Raw genomic sequence first — 17,515 nt, forward strand, 5'->3', positions numbered from 1 at the left:
CCAAAGGTGAGGTTTGAATTTATTCACTGTGGTTAAACTACATTTCATATTTGTTGAAATAAATAGCACTGAAACATCATTATATAGATATGTTAATTTATTGTTTACATATTAGGCAGTTTAAAAAAGAATAAAAATCCTACTCTCTAGAACATGAGAAGACAATGGAAGGTACTGTTACACAAATGGAATATATGAACATAAATGAGCCCAAGCATGTGATTTTCAACCACATTCATATTAGTTTTAAAATGATCTAAGCTCTTACAATGGCCAATTACTGATCTGAAAACATGGACCTGGTAGAGGATAAATGCTATTTAAATATCAGTTCAAAGACATAAATAATTTTATTAGTGTATGTGTGTAGGAAGAAGAGAACTGTTTACTGTATATAACTATCATGTTTCAGGGGACATGATCTAACAATTAAGTTTTTATATTACAAAAACAAGTTTAAGTATTAGTTATTTTAGAAATACCACTGAAAATAGAATGACATTTAATAATTATACTAAAAGAACATAGTAAACTAGTTGACAAAATTTAGCTACCTTAGAGAAAATCTTAATCTGTTGAGATAGACAATATAGGATCTAGCTATCTGACAAACAGAAGGCAACATCTATTATGTGAATATTATAAGAGTTTACTCTCATGAACACTTAGGTAACTTGGCCAACTCCTGAACTAAGACATATGAAGCCACAACAAACAAACACCCCAGGAATAATAAAATCCTTATTTCTTATCATAGCTTTATTTCTCTTCTGTTGTTTCAGTCTCCAAATACATCCGGCACAGTGCTGCATTAGGGCGGCATATAAAAGCATCAGTTTCATCCCCCAACTCTGTTAACTGTTCCAATGAAGACACACAAGGATAATGGTCTTTCAACATATCAGGCAATTTAGAAGTCTTGTCTTGAAGTCGCTGAGAACGTCTAACTGGTGTTAGAAACTTGAGCTCTTTAAATGTAGAATTTATTTCGTCAAACTGCATTTTCTTTTTTACACTAGAACAAAAACCCCACAAAATTATTCCCAGAGCTAAAAATCATGTTAACATTTTTACTTTGTATTTTGATGCTATTTATCATACCATAACTTGTGTTATAACCATGTGATTGATTATCTTACAGAGAGGTACTGGGAGCTTCTTGAAATAAGGAATTTATTCTTCTCGCAATTTTTATTACAACTTGTACACAGTAGATACTTGAATATCTGTAGAATTGGCTAATTGTTGAGTTCCAAGTCCTACTATTATCAACAATCAGCAATTAAGATGATGTAAAATTTTCTTTTTCAAAATGGCAATATTTAGGGAAAAACAAGCAAATGCAGTATTTAAAAGGTGATGTCCCAATGATATTCGATTTATTTAAAACCATTCTGTTAACAAATAGTTCTAAACAGAAGCTAGCTCAAAGATTTTAAAATACCATATTTATTATCCCTAAGCATAAAAACAAATCAGCACGTTACATTTAAAAAGCTTACCTTTGCAAGTATGGTGTAGTAGACACATTATATTTAATTAAGCAACCCTCCCTAGTTCCTGTGTTGGGGGTTTTAACATCATTGGTTGGATCTTTTGTTTTGTGTACTTGCTCGTTTTTAAAATCTTGAAATACCACATTTCTATGCTGTTTCTTTTCCATTTCAGGTTTTCCTGACTCTAGATTAACACCAATATCTTCAATGTTGACTTCTTGGATTTTTTCCTTGGTTGCACAAGCCTCCTCAAGATGTTCTCCTATAGAAATACATTTATAAGTTATGCTTTTGGTCAAATTTAAATAACAAAACCAGAAAACATTAAATTTATTCATAGCGAGCCGGATTTTCAAAATAAAAGAACCAAGCCATCTCCTAACCATTACTTTTCCTAAACAAATATTGCTGACAACTATTTAACTATCTATATACGTATTTTTTATGTTTTTTTAAATCCTCACCCGGGGATGTTTTTCCATTGATTTTTAGAGAGAGTGGAAGTGAGGAGGAGAGAGAGAAACATTGATGTGAGAGATACATCGATTGGTTGCCTCCCACACCCTGACCCGGATCAAGTCCGCAACTGAGGTACATGCTCTTCAGCAGGGAATTGAACCTGGAACTCTTCAGTCCGTGGGGGGGCTGACGCGCTATCCACTGAGCGAAACTGGCTACGGCTATCCTATATAATAAAAGGGTAATATGTAAATTACCATCACTCCACTACGCCCACGATTGGGCCAGCGGGAGGCGCAGGGGGCGGGACTCGGGGTGGCCGATTGGGCCGGTGGACACTGAGCAAGCGTCGCCAGCAGCAGCGCGAGCTCAGCGTCTGCGCCATGGCTGTGCTGCGGCACAGAAGGGGCATCTGGGGCAGCAAGCCCACGTCCTGCTGCGGACCATCAAAAGCAGGGAGCGAAAGCGGGGGAGCTGGCTGTCTGTCCGCTCTGGCACCAGGCCTTTTGAAAGCCTCCGCCGCGCAGGAGGCTTTTGAAAGGCCTGGTGCACCAGCGGACACCCAGCTCTCCTGCGATCGAAAGCGGGGAGCTGTGTGTCCGCTCTGGCACCAGCGGACCCCCTGCCAACAAAAGTGGGGAGCAGGCTGCTAGCAGTGTCCGCGGAGCATGCTAGGCTTTGCGGGGCAGTGGATATGGCCTGGATGGCAGGTTAGGCCTAGGGGACCCTACTCGTGCATGAGGGCCTCTAGTTTAACAATATTTACTAACACTTGTGTGTCAGGGATTATATATACAAATATAAGAACGAAATCATCTCTGTTCTTTAAGAAGTTCACATTCCGTCCTGGCTGGTGTGGCTCAGCTGGTTGGGTGTCGTCCTGTGCCCCCAAAAGTTGCCAGTTCGATTCATGGTCAGTGCACATACCCGGGCTGTGGGCTCAATCCCCAGTAGGGGGTGTGCAGGACACAGCTGATGGATGTTTTGCTCTCACATCATTGTTTCTCTCTCTTTAAAAATCAACACAAAATCTTAAAAAAAAAAATTTCATATTCCATGGGAGAGACATGCTTGAAAATAAAACAAGAAAATGGCTATAATTAAGATAACCATAAAAAAGAATAATTAATTTTGCTTGTAGGACAGAAAGATGGCTAGGGAAGGTGTCATGAGTAACATTTATGCTGGGCCTTGAAAAATAAGTACTTGACAAGACCAAGGAAGACAATCTTGGTATGAAGGTATTTTGGTCTTGTCTTTTAAAAAAAATCTAGCAAGACAACATTAAAGGGCCAGTGTGCTTAGAATATAAAGTAAGGAATATAAAGGTCAGTGGGGAGGAAGTGATGAGTTCAGATAAAGAGAAAGGGTCTAGACTATAATGAACTTTATGTGCAAGAAGTTTGATAATAAAAAAAATTCACGAGAGACAGAGATACAATTAGATTTGGTGACAATACAGGATGGTTTAGAATGGCAGGGAATGAAAACTAATAATGTGTGATGGTAACACAAAGCTGTTTTAATAGTCTAAGCAAGGTGGCAGAGGTAGGCAATGAGAAGGAAGAGCCTGAGTTGAGTATTTTTCTGTTAGTAGTTAATAAATAAGTGTATGTATTAGGGGCATCCCTTCAAAAATTTCTTCCTTTGGAGTCTTTAATGACAGAGTAATTATTTTCTTTCTTTTATTTTTTGGGAGGAAGAGATGGTGTTATGGCGAAGCAGTAGAGAAAGACAAAGTTTAAAATACAACATGTCAGTTGTGAAATACTTGTGAGACATCTGGTAAATCCATCAAGCAGAGACCTCCAGATTGATTGATAAAAAATTATTAGAGATTTTTACTAAGAGATGTTTCAGTTACATGATAAATGGAATGTTTGGTTTTTTTGTTTGTTTGTTTGTTTGGTTAATCCTCACCAGAGGATCTTTTTCCACTGATTTTTAGAGAGTGGAGAGGGAGAGACAACCTGGGACCCTTCAGTCAGCGGGCTGAGCCATACCGGCTAGGGCTGAATGTGTTTGTTTCTTTAGTGAAAAGATGTTGAATTGGGGAGAGGGAATATGAATTCTTTAATTCAACAAATATTTAAGTGTCTTAACATATGCTAGACACTGCATTAGCACTGGGGTATAATGGTGAGAAAGGTCGGACACCGTCCTTGTCCATCAAGTTTACGGTTTAAAAGACAAGACAAACAATTAAGTGCATTAATTATTGCACAGAGAAAAAACAGGGAGCACAAAACAGGTGCATCTAACCTAGTTGGGTGGGGGAGAATAGGTGGCTATCAGGGAAGGCTACCCCAAAGAATGACATTTGAGTTGAGGTCTAAAGGATAAAGAGGAATTAGATTAAAAGTAGAACACTGGCTTGGATAGACCAGAGACAAAATAGGTAATATAGTCCTTTCTAGAAAATAAAAAAAAGTAAAGAAAGAAATTTGGAGATGTGAAGGAATGGGAGTGGCAAGAGGCTGGAGTCAGGAATTTACCCAGAGAAGTGACAGGGCATTTTGAATGCAGCATTGAGAATGGATTAGAGTAAGAGTAGAGAAGCAGGCAAGTAGGAGACTACTGTTGTAGTCCAGATAGAGCTGTAGGTGATCTTGAATACAGTAATAAGAGTAAGGATGAAGAGAAATAGATGCATTTTAAGAGATCCTTACAAAGTTTAATTGAATTTGATTGGCTGAGGAACAGAGGTGGGGATGTGAGAATGAGACAGTGAAATATAATCCCAAGACTTCTGATGTAGAGAACTTGGCAGTGTCAGTTATTGAGAAAGGGAACCAAAAGAAAGAAGGTTTACAGAAAAATTGTTTTCAAGTGTGGAAATGTGGGCTTGAGGTATCTGAGAGACTCAAGTGGTGCTCGTCTCTCTTATTATTTGTCTTCTATTTCCCAATGCTACTTACAAATAATCTTAATTTATAAAACTGATTTTATATCTAGTAATTACATATCTCAGGAAGCCAAGAGTTTATTGATAGCATTTCTTTTTCCATCTAAAGACAAATATTCTACCTGCTAGAAAACATTCCATAGGAAAGATAAGATAGAAAACACATCGGTGTGTAAGAAAAACATCGATTGGCTGCCTCCTACATGTTCCCTACTGGGGATCGAGCCCACAAGCCCACATGTGCTCTGACGGAATTGAACTGGCAACCTCTTGGTGCATGGGACCATGTCCAATCAACTGAGCCACACCCGCCAGGGCAGAAGCTTTTAAAATGAAATATTTATTTCTACTTTGCGGTCTTTAGTGTGTAAGACACAGGATTAAGTTATTCTTTTTATTAATTTTTAAAAACAAAGGTATAATCCTATATAATAAAATCCTAATATGCAAATCGATGGAATGGGGGAACAACAGGTCTCTATGACGTACACTGGCCACCAGGGGGCAAACGCTCAATGCAGGAGCTGCCCCCTAGTGGTCAGTGCGCTCCCACAGGGGGAGCGCCACTCAGCCAGAAGCCAGGCTCACAGCTGGTGAGTGCAGTGGCGGTGGTGGGAGCCTCTCCTGCCTCCTTGGCAGCGCGGGGAACGGGCCTAAACCAGCAGGTGGACATTCCCCGAGGGGTCCCGGGCTGCGAGAGGGTGCAGGCCGGGCTGAGGACGCCCCCTCAGTGCACAAATGTCATGCACCTGGCCTTCTAGTTGAAATATAACATTATATTAGTTTCAGGTATATAGCAGAATACTGATTCAGTATTTGTAAAATTGTGAAATTTTTTTCTTTTGATGAGAACTTTTAAGATCTATTCTCTTAGCAACTTTCAAGTATACAATATAGTATTATTAACTATAGTCACCATGGCTTATTTATTTTATAACTAGAGGTTTATACCTTTGGATCCTCTTCAACCATTTTGCCAGGTTGGGTTATTCTTAAACTTTTCTCCTTCTTTTGTTTATGGTATAGTAGACTTTCCTGGTTTTTCCTCCTGCTTCCCTGACCATTCCTTCTCAAGTTTCATCATTAAATATAACTAGTACCATTAGAAAAAATATATCTTTTGTATGTTCTCCTAGGGGCATATTAACAGCAACCATCAATTGAAATATTTACTGTTGAACGAAACATACTGCTAGTAAAAGAGGACCCCCTCACACGTAGATATTAACTATTAAGCCATACGCATATTAACATCACTGAACAGATTTTTGGTAACATGTAACCAAAACGTGTATAACATGTTTAGAATTTTAGTATAATTTTAAATTTTACATAAAGTTTAGCCCATGACCTAGATCTCTATATTTTAAATTCATTTTGTGTATTGAAAATAAGGATACTTGTAACTAATTTGGAACGCAATTTAGCAGCAGTCATCAGGAGCCTTAAAAAGGTCAAACTGACACTTTTTAAAATTAATAAAAAATAAAATTAGTGAAAATAAAACAGATACAAGCAACAATGATATATAATAGGTGCTCAAATATTTGTGATTGGCTGATACACAATTATACTAAAAAATTGGAAATAACTGTTAAAAAAGGAAACAAATTAGCTTACACTTACATGTAGTGATTTCTCCTCTCATCTAAAATAGCTATTACCCATGGTTAAAGTTTAATGAACTTACTATGTGCCTAGGACTTTGATTCTTATATACAGGTGTGGGCAAAGTAGATTTACAGTTGTAATACAAATAAGTAATAATACAATAAACTGCTTCACATTCTCATAACTTTAAACCTACTTTTGTCCAATCCTGTACATTATTTCATTTACTGGTCCCAAGAATCTTAAAATACTAACATTATCCTATTTTACAGAAAAGGGGTTAAATTTCTTGTAAAAGTTCATAGTAACTAGCATAAACCTATATCTGAATCTAGAAAATATTTACATTTTAAATACCTGACAACTAATGAATCTCTTATCTCCTCTCAATCTATTCCTAGCAAAAAGAATTCCTAAATGAGTGTCTCTCTAGCACAAAGCATGATAGATTTTATTATTATTTTTGTTAATCCTCACCTCAAGGATATTTTTTCCATTGACTTTTAGAGAGTGGGAAGGAGGGGGGAAAGGGAAGGGAAGAGGGAGGGAGAAAAGGGAAGGAGAAAAGGAGGGAGAGGGAGGGACAGACAGAGAAAGAAAGAGATCAATGTGACATCAATTGGTTGCCTCCTGCACCTGCCCGAACCTGGCTGGGGATCAAACCTGCAACACAGGTATGTGCCCTTGACTGGAAATCAAACCCGAGACACAAGCTGATGCTCTAACAACTAAGCCATGCAGACCAGGGCTATGGTAGAATTTAATAAGCAAAAAGTTTTTAGAGGTCTAGTCAAACTGCCTCAATCTTAAGACAGGAAATTAAGTTCTACAGAGGTAAGGTAACTTTCCCAGCCACTCAATGATAAATTTGGGTTTTGAATGAGACCTCCCAATTAAAAATTCTTACTACAGAAAGCTATTAAATCTCAGAGGTATATCAACAGATGTATGAGAAAAGATTAACCTACATATTAAAAAAAATTAAAAATGATAAAAGAAAAACAATTCAGCAAACAAATTTAATAAAGTCACAATTCACTTGAAGTAAACAAAATGAAACTAACTTACCAAATTTAACTTTTTCTTGACTCTTCATTGTTAGAATATCTGCAATTGCATGTCGCATTTCTTCAATAGGCTTGATTTTTTTAAATGAAGAGAGCAGACACATGTAAGTTTATATCCTCAGATACTACATTGTCCAAGTTTAAAATATTAAATCCAGTGATTAAATTTTATATTATAAAACAAGGCAGTGGTTCTTAGACCACTTATTTTGCCACTCAAATTGAAAAAATGGCTGTCTTTTCTAATTTATAAAATAAAAATAAACTTAAGGAATGAAATTTCATCAGTTTAAAATTTTCCCCCATAATTTTTCTTAAGGCTTTGGTAACTATTACTGCTTGCCTGATGTGAACAATATTAGTAAACAAGTAGCAAATTAATATTATTAATATCTATTAAAGAGCTGATTACATTTAAGTTTACATTAACCTTTATATTAAGTTTATTCCTTTTCTCCTCATTTGAGTACATAGTTATATTTTTGTGTTTCACATGGTATTAAATGCATCTTTGAACAGCTCAAGGTTGAAATATTCAACAGTTCACTAAGTGTCCATTATATGCCAGATATTATGAGCACTTCCCATGCACCATGTCTGCTAATGCAACATATTCAAGATACTATATAAAAGGGATGCTCTGGCTCATATTCTTAGTTGTAGAACTTAGTCATGAACTACTCACCATCCTGCTTTTCAATATTCTTGGCTAATTTTGATCCTTGTTTTCCAATTTCTGGTCTAGTATCACATCTTTCTCTTTATACTGTTCCTTTCTGAGAACCCTTAGCTCCAGTTACACATCCTAGTTATACTGCCATAAGCTGCCTTAAGTAATATTCCTTCTGGTTCAATGTAGTAGTGACCTAACACTCTCTTTCATGTGGGATTCTATCAAATACAATTATCCTTCAGCAAAGTGTTTTACACATAATAACCATTGAGAGAATATCTACTGAATACTTGATTTCTGATTCAAGTAAAAGGTCAAATAGCATTTGTTGGCTTTTTGCTGATATTATTATGAGTAGATCTTTCTTAAGGAAAGGCTAAGGCTAAAAAAAAGAATTTGAAAAAATTATTTGTAAACAATCTTCAAGTATGTATTTTTGAGAAACTCATCCAAAGAAAATACATTTTAGGAACATTTGCCAACAAAAACAAAAACAAAACAAAAAGCCAAACTAACCAAAAAGCCTCAATACAATTTAAAAATAAATTTTAGTATTTAAATTCAATTTCACAGATTTCTTAAGTAGGAAATGTGCAAAATGACAAGATGTGCTAAAATATTTCTCCCAGCAAGTTTCGTTAAATGTACATTTCAGCTTACAGTATATCCATTTTCTAAAATATGATTATCCCTAGCATGTGAGCAAGTTTTAAAAGGCTGAGAAACAGCTTTTATAATATGCAATTCTTATGGCTTTTAATCATTCACTACTTCTATATGTATACAAAACCACAATTTTATTAAGTTATGATGTGATATGTCTCAAATAATTCTAAATAATTTACATGCACTGTAATTAATAAGTTTTAATTTCACCTGAGCTCCTGCCAGAATGGCCTTCTCAAAGATTGAGATAATATTTTCAATAGAACTTGTGAGTGATTCAACACGTGCAAGGCATATCCAATACTTAACAAGTTTTTTGGCGTCTGGAATATTTTTAATCAGGTCATTCAGTGTGTCTAATACTTCTTCTTTTGGGCATCCCTAAAATGTCAAGAAATAAAGCGAGTGTTATCTTTTAGCATACAAAGTATAAGTAATTAAGCTCACTATAATCAAAATCAATGATAGAAAAAGTTGATGGAAAATTGTTCATAAAACTATCCACTATTATCCTCCTCACTCCAAATTTATTCTGAATGGCTAGTATGAGGCATATTGGTCATAAGTACAAGGCAAAAGAAAATAATATACTAGTTGAGAAAAATATTCGTAAAAAAACGACTAACACTCTACTTGGTCTTGATATTTATCCTCTTATCGTATGTATTGTAGATTCCACTTGTTAATATTTATATATTTTTGTATCTACCAAGTGTTTCTGAGTGAAAATAGCTCACAGGTTTTAAAATTATATTTGTCAGGTTTTGATATTAAGGTTAAAATGAATCTGTAATGGTTTATGTAAGAGTTATATATAGTTAAGTAGCAGGGGAGAAAAATTCCATAGTATCAATAAAAAACTCCAGGTAAGCAGATATAAGAATAGAATCAGTTTCCCTGATTGTAATTTTCATTGGTCCTCAAAACTACAAAATGTTTAAAGATGCTCATGAAGACTAAAGTTTGAAATCATACTCTGTATATTCAGTCTTGCTCTGGAACTTAGACAGTAATGTATGACCAAAGCAAGATTAAAGAGTAGTTAGGAAATAAAGAAAACATTCTGGTGTTAATTATTATAGTCTGTCAAATTTTGGTCCAACAATAAAATACAGTAAGTTCTAGATCATAATGATATTGGGTGAGATTAATGAAAGTGTTTGAAAATATTTTAGTCAATTTGAATTTAAGCTGTGATAATAAGGACTAGTTTGTATTGCTAGACTTGGTAAATTATTAACACCATAGAGGAATACAATATTTGTAACTCAAGTAAAAAAATCTATTCCTTTGACATATTTCTATGAACTCAATGAAAATGTAGTCCATTTTATTTTATTTTAAATATATATATTTTTTATTGATTTCAGAGAGGAAGGAAGAGGGAGATTGAAACATCAATGATGAGAGAGGATCACTGATCGGCTGCCTCTTTTACGCCCCCTACTGGGGATTGAGCCTGCAACCCGGACATGTACCCTTGACTGGAATTGAACCCGGGACCCTTCAGTCCGCAGGCCAACGCTCTATCCATTGAGCCAAACCGGCTAGGGTGAAAATGCAGCCCATTAAAGGCCAAAGAGAAATAATCTCATAATTAACAGTAAGTCTACATAACACCAGTGACACATTACTTGGTAAAAAAGACTGACAATTAATGGGATATTTATGAAGGTAATTTGCAAACTATAAACTACTAAACAAATATAACATAAAGACACTACCTCATTAATCAGGTTTAGGCATTCAGAAAACGTCTTGTTTACTTTTTCAGTAAATAGTCTTTGTTCATCTTCTTCTGCCATGGTAGTCCAAAATGACCCAACTTGTTTTTCATTCTGTCCTTCGGGTTCAGGTTGGGTTACTACTGAGCTAGGAGGCCTTTTCAGCATTTTTCCTTTGCTAGCTCTCCACTCACTCAGACGAGCTCTATAATTATAAGTAGTACATTACTGTGATATTGCTGATAGCATTGTCAAATAGAGGAAAAGTTAAAAAATATTTCAAACCTTTAAGTAGTTCCATGCTAGTGGCAAGACATGGTTCACAAATTCAAAGAAAAAAAATTTAAAAATATCAAAGTGAATTATATGCTCAAAGACATAAGAATGAATTTTTAAATGGATAGGTTATAAAATACTTCCCAATTTCATTAAGAATTTTAACTTATGTTACATAAAACAACCTAATAAAACACAAACACAATAACTCAGGTCATACTGTTCCACAATATAAATTTGCTTAAATTTGTCTGCACATGACAGTAGAGAATACACACAAAAATTTTTTTAATACATTAAAGGAAATTATAAACCAAATCACAAATTTGAAAATTCAGCTAATGAATTACAACTACTTACTTTCTTTCTTCTACAGTTTCTTTGGGCTGAGCCCTTCTACTGTTGATAGTTGCTTTTGCGATAGTATGCCTGCACTCGTCAATGGTTTTTGACTTTTCTATCTGTTTGATATTAGAAGATGAAGCAGGCCTGGCTATCATTTCAGATGTGATGCTTCTTGATACTGTCTTATTTCTTTTTACTTCCTGAGAAGAAATGGTTTTGACACTAGATAAAACTGTATTTAATTGTAGTAATTCTTTCTCATGAGACCCTTTCCGAATTGTAACATTGGCAATGCCTTGTTTCAGGGATTCCTGGGTATTATGAGTATTGCTGTGGTGACTTCTAATAGGAGGACGTACAAGTTGTTCATTCTGAGATGCAGCCCTCCCAAATTTAGTCGTCATATTTGAGGCTCTGTGACTCTTTGCTATTACACTGCTGGTGTTCACAGGCTGAGGTTTTGTGGCCTTAGAGATAGGAGTTGAAAGTTTTGTTGTTGTTGCAGAATGCTCATCTTTGACTTGTATAGGTTTTCTAAATGAATTAACCTTAGATTGAACAATCTGGCCACGATAAGATCCAAGCACAGGTTTCTTGAGCACGTTAGCATCTTGCTTTGGTTTTTCTGTAGTCACTTGTTTCTTTTTATTATTGTTCTTAATGTGAAATGCTTGGCTTAATGTCATACGTTGACCTTGGCGATCATTTGTAATTGATAACAACTGCAGAGTTTGATTATTATTCTCCAACTTATATGTATCAGTGTCTATAGTTGAATTGGTTAATTCATTAGAAGGTTTTAACGGAATATAATTTTTTTCCATTGTTATATTATTTTTGCTCCTTGTAGGTCTATGGATATTTTCTTTATCAGCCTAAAAGAGTAATTTGAAACAAATTAGTATTTCAGAATTCATTTCTTTCAGAAAGAGTTTAAGAGAAGGGAAGGGGAAAAGGAACATTTTTGAGGACTATGTCCTATCTTACCATTTTTGTCTTAAGTTTCAGAACTTTTGTCTCTTCTTGGACCGGGCCCTCAGATGTCATCATTCCCTTGTTTCTACTACTTAAAAAAATAAAAATAAAAGAATTTTTAAACCCCATACCAAAAAGGTTTCCTTTTTTTGGGAAGGAATGGAAAAATATTAACTATTACCTGACTTCATAATTTTAAATTGACCTAAGAACTGAGAGATTTATTTGTCATACGCAACACTTTTGACTTAAACTCCTTTTTACATATTTAAGCTGATTAGTATAGACTGAGAATCTTTTAGCAAGGAAAAAACAGGGTCAATTAGATGCCATTGATTCTAAGATAAAACTCAAGTTCAGAGATGTAAAAATGGGAAAAAAGTATATTTTAGCATAAAAAATTTGCAATCTATATAGCTGATTATTATGGTTGTTATGCCTTTCACATCTATTTGCTTAACATCTATTTGCTTAGTCTGCTTGAAGAAGCAGAACTTTGGAACAGCTTGTACTACCCATTTTCAATGATGGCAGAGAAGGATCAAAATGTGCTACTGAACTGGGTATATTGGTAGCTAGCTTCTGAGTATAGGTGCTTCTCATTCCTTCCACGCATTGCCAGTGGCCTAGAGCACAGCAACGTTTCTCAAGTTTAAGCTCCTGTATTCAATTCCTGATGGCAAATACTCCTCTTGTTACTACCTGGCTGCTGTTTAGTGTGGGTGGGAGATGATGCTCAGGGTCAACCTGCCAGGTTGCTCCCAATGTGGTACCTTCACTAATAAGACTACTTATTGATCTCAGATTCTATTACTTCTGGGCTTACAATATACTGTGATATTATCTCACTGACAAAATTAGAAGCAATCTTAATTTTTTTGGTTAATCCTCACCCGAGGATATTTTTCCCATTGCTTTTTTTTTTTAGAGAGTGGAAGGGAGAGGAGCAGGGGAGAGAGAGAGAGAGAAAGGAGAAAGAGAGGGAGGGAGGGAGGGAAGGAGGAAGGGAGGGAGGGAGGGAGGGAGGGAGGGAGAGAGAGAGAGAGAGAGAGAGAGAGAGAGAGAGAGAGAGAGAGAGAGACCTCTTGCACACGCCCCTACTGGGACTGGGGATTGAACCTGCAATCCAGATATGTGCCCTTGACCAGAAATCGAACTCAAGACCCTTCGGTGCATGTGCCAACACTCTAATCACTTAGCCACACTGGTCAGGGCTAGAAGCAATCTTAGTAACAATTAACCTATTTTTCCTCCACCAAAGAGTACCAGCCTGTCTCTGGTACACTCTTCCTTCCAGTCTAAAGCATGAACCTACAACATGCCGATTTAGGGTCAGACTCTCCATTCATACACCTAAGTCTTCCCCATTTCAATATATGGTTTCACTATAGACTCAGTTATCTAAATCAAAAGTCTAGGATCATTCTTTTGTTTGTTTTAAACAAGGAACTGTGGGATTTATGAAAATGTTTATTCTAAAGTAAAGCAACTTATAAATGTGAAGTTAAAAGCTTAAACAGTTTTTATTTGGAAATAATGGCAGACTTACATAACATTGCAAAATTATAAATAGTTCAAAGAATATCCATATATTCTTTACTCAGATTTGTCTACTGCTAACATTTTATCCCACTTGCATTATCATTTGCACTCTTTCTGAATATGTGTATGTGTGGAGTACATACAATTTTTATTATCATCATTTTAATATAAGTAAACAGACTCAAAGAGACCAGGTACCCCCCCCCCCCCCCGCCCCGAGGTTTATAATTATAGTGGCAGACTTACATGTTCCAGCCCAGTCCTTATCACTCTAACCTCATACTCTTAAACTGCACAAAGAGCCTGGAAGAATGTCACTGCCAGTTATTTGGAAAGAGTGAGGGGACCTTTTGACTTTCTTCTTTATATACTTTCAGGGTTTTTGTTTCAGTCACAACCACGTACTATTTTAAAAATTTTAACAAATCAATACAAATATATTCCTATGGATCACTGAGACTAAAACAAATGATTTCCAAACATTTAGGAGGGCCACCTCCCAAACAACAACACTCCCCCCACCCCACACATACACTCTAAAACCTTGTAAATTATACAAAGACTGGCCTTTGTAGCACTGTATAAACCATGTCAATATTTTGATAAAAATAAACATTTTGCTTTAAAATTGTTTCCTCTTAGAGTGTGAATTTACACAGGAAATGGTGATCTGATGCCGCACAATCCAATAAGGTAGCCACTAAGCCACAGGTGGCTGTTGAGCACTTACAATGTGGCTAGTCCAAATTGAGGTGTGCTGAAAGTATTAAAAACAGACCAGATTTTGAAAACTTAATACCAAAAAGAATATAAAATATTTCAATTTTTAAAGTATTACACGTTAAAATGACAACACAGGGTATGTTGCATTAAACAAAATGTTATTAACCCATTGTGCCCCATAAGCGTCTGTAGACACAAGTGGAGGGCCTTCCCCACACACCACAGGTGTCTGTTAAAAAAACATGTTTTCCCTAAGTGGCAAGCCCTGATAAACTTTAAAATCTTTTTTTTTTTTTTTTTTTTTTTGGCGAGAATTTTCGGCTGAAAATATTCAAGAACACCCGAATTGTAATATATTTATTTTTATAATATTAACTGCAAATTGATTTTTTAAATTAAATTCAAAATACCGTGGCGTGTGGGGATGGTTTCCGTTTTGGACGCGTGGTAGTGAACTGGTTAAAACTCATTTCAGCCAAACTGGTGTTGCTCAGTAGTTGAGAACTGAGCCATGAACCAAGAGGTCACTTGATTCCCGGTCAGGGCACATGCCCAGGTTGCAGGCTCAATCCCCAGAAATCAATGATTCTCTTTCATCATTAATGTTTCTCTCTCTCTCCCTTCCTCTTTCTTTAATACCAATAAAAACATATTTAAAAAAAATTCATTTCAACTTAAAAAAACTTTAAAAATGTAGCTACTAGAAAATTTTTAATTACACATGTGGCTTACATTACATTTTTATTGCAAAGATCTAAGTTTTACCAATCGGAAAAAGAATGTGTTTTGCTTTTTTTACCTCACCTGGAGAATTTCTGATTTTCCTGTTTGTATGCAAAAAAAGTTTTTCTTTTTAACAGATGCTCCTTGAGTTTTTGTTTTCTTTGCTCTGAATAACAAAACAGCTACAAGTCAACATTAGTTACAATAACATCCAATAAATATTGACTACATGAAGATTTTTAATTCGACAAATGTTCTACTTAACCTCACATCTTATAGACGGCAGAAAAGGGCCCAGCATTTAGTACTGCCTTTGGAAAATCTTACTATCCCAAGACTGTTATTACATGGTTGGTCCCACAACCACTCTGCACAAGAATCGCATTACCTTCTATCCTGAAATGAAACATCTGGAGAACATAATTTTTAACCTATGGTTACTGAAAGGCAAGCTTTAGGAAACAAAAGGGGAGAGGTGAAGACACGAGACTCCACATTTTAATTTACCATAGTTGAGCTGGGTGACATTTCCTTGTTCTGTTTTCCCCAGTGAAGGCCAAAGAAATAACCCATTACTTCTGAAGACCGAGCCAGCCCTCGATTTCCATCATGTCCAGGGCGTTAAACAGGGCGCATCCGCTCCCAACGCCGGAGGTGGGGCCGCCCCGAGCGGGCGCGTTCAGTGCTCCGCGCCGACGAGGCCCGGCCCCCGCGGGCCCCGCCCCACAACGCCGTTCCGCCCGCAGCCCCGCACGCGCCCCCTCGATGAGCGCAGTCCTGACCGCGGGCCGGTCTCTGCCGCCAGGGCTGACGCCGCGCCGGGAAGGACTGCAACGCGAAGTGACCGACCCGCAAACTGCCGCCGCGGGGCGGGTACCACTCGGGCAGGAAGGCAGCTGCGGGGGGCCGAGTGACCCGCGGAGAGTCAGGGCTGCAGCTGGTCTGAGGACCCACGGTCCTGGCCGTTGGGCCGGCCCTTCCACCCCCAGCCTGGCTGCCCGGTCCCCTCGCCGGGTGGCGCGGACCTCGCCCCGCGGCCCTCACCTCTGAACGCGAACTGGGCCCTCTGGCTCGGGGGAAGCTGCAGGCCGCCTGGAACCGCTGGGGTGCTCATCGCAGGGCGCAGGAGAGGAGGCGTCTCCTATCGCCGCCGCGATCCCTCACTCTAAAGCCCGCGGCGCGACGCACGGCGGGAGAGGCGCGGCCGCCGCCCCCGCCCATTGGTGCCGGCGTGAATTGAATGGGCCAATGGGCGCAGGGGGCGGGGCCTGGGCTCCGGTCGCTGCGGCGGGTCGTGGGTCTGCGGGTTTGTGTTCGGGCGGCCCTGGCTGAATCCCAGGTTTTCAAACCCAAACAGCGCTGTCTCGGACCGCGTTGGCGGCTGCCTGCCTGCAGAGTCTCTGCTATACAGCAGGTAGGACTAGCAGTTACACACCGACAGTCCATAAGGAAGGCAGACGGGAAGAGTGTTGTTTGGCTGCAATTCTAATTAAAAATGGGCGTGTTCGCCGAGAAGGTGGAAGAGGATGTAAGCGCGAACTACCTACCGAGAGCCTGTGCATTTCCCTGTCACAAGGACCGCCTCCAGCTCTCAAGGGGGACGTCATCATCTCCTGTTTCTTGGATGAGGAGACCAGAGAAGTTATTTGTTCATAAAGCTTGCAAAGGGCAGCTGAAATTAGGATACAAATTATTTTGTACTATGCAATAATCAGATGCAAAAAAGAGAGGGAGAGAGAGGGATAAAACGAGTATAGATCCTTATAATACTCCTGTAAGGTTAAAAATAGCATTTGCTGTAAACATTTTGAGTGTGCGTTTAAGTGTGCTGCCATAATTTTTCAGTTCCCATCTAAAAATATCTATCTTGCCGAAACCGGTTTGGCTCAGTGGATAGAGCGTCGGCCTGCGGACTCAAGGGTCCCAGGTTCGATTCCGGTCAAGGGCACATGCCTTGGTTGCGGGCACATCCCTGGTAGGGGGTGTGCAGGAGGCAGCTGATCGATGTGTCTCTCTCATCGATGTTTCTAACTCTCTACCCCTCTCTCTTCCTCTCTGTAAAAAATCAATAAAATATTTTAAAAAAATTAAAAATATCTATCTTCATAAAAGCCTAGCAAACATCCAATCCACGAAACAAAATAACTCAGCTAGAAAAGCTTTTGGGCTGGGAGAGTCTTGTCTGTACTGTGCCTTTCTGGTTTTAAGCATTGGATTCATAACATTTCTCCAACTTGCCTGATTACTGCATTAAGGCTGGGCTGGACTGTTTCAGCCAGGTTCTAAGCGCAGACGGAGATGGGAGGACACAATTTCTACTAGTACCTCCC

At 38.0% G+C, this 17,515-nt stretch overlaps 2 protein-coding genes across 5 annotated transcripts in view; both read right to left on the reverse strand.

Moving 5' to 3' along the window:
• Nucleotides 1–17,515, reverse strand: part of NEK3 (NIMA related kinase 3) — a 469,351-nt gene that overhangs the window by 36,271 nt on the left and 415,565 nt on the right. The gene's annotated exons all lie outside the window — the stretch shown is intronic.
• On the reverse strand, nt 95–16,367 carry CKAP2 (cytoskeleton associated protein 2). Of its 4 annotated transcripts, none has more exons than XM_079779231.1 (9): nt 16,230–16,367; nt 15,267–15,351; nt 12,210–12,285; nt 11,238–12,097; nt 10,602–10,806; nt 9,088–9,258; nt 7,540–7,609; nt 1,503–1,758; nt 95–1,015 (listed from the first exon to the last, which is right to left on the reverse strand). In XM_079779231.1, exons 1-9 carry the CDS (start codon nt 16,297–16,299, stop codon nt 760–762), a joined length of 2,049 nt encoding a protein of 682 aa, XP_079635357.1. In that variant the 5' UTR covers nt 16,300–16,367; the 3' UTR covers nt 95–759. The 4 variants fall into 4 exon arrangements, with proteins under 4 accessions (XP_079635357.1, XP_079635356.1, XP_079635359.1 ...); XM_079779230.1 differs by having other exon boundaries at nt 12,210–12,288; XM_079779233.1 differs by lacking the exon at nt 15,267–15,351 and having other exon boundaries at nt 16,230–16,343.

This window comes from Cnephaeus nilssonii (assembly GCF_951640355.1).
Source record: "Cnephaeus nilssonii genome assembly, chromosome: 8".
In the NCBI taxonomy this organism is placed as follows: Eukaryota; Metazoa; Chordata; class Mammalia; order Chiroptera; family Vespertilionidae; genus Cnephaeus; species Cnephaeus nilssonii.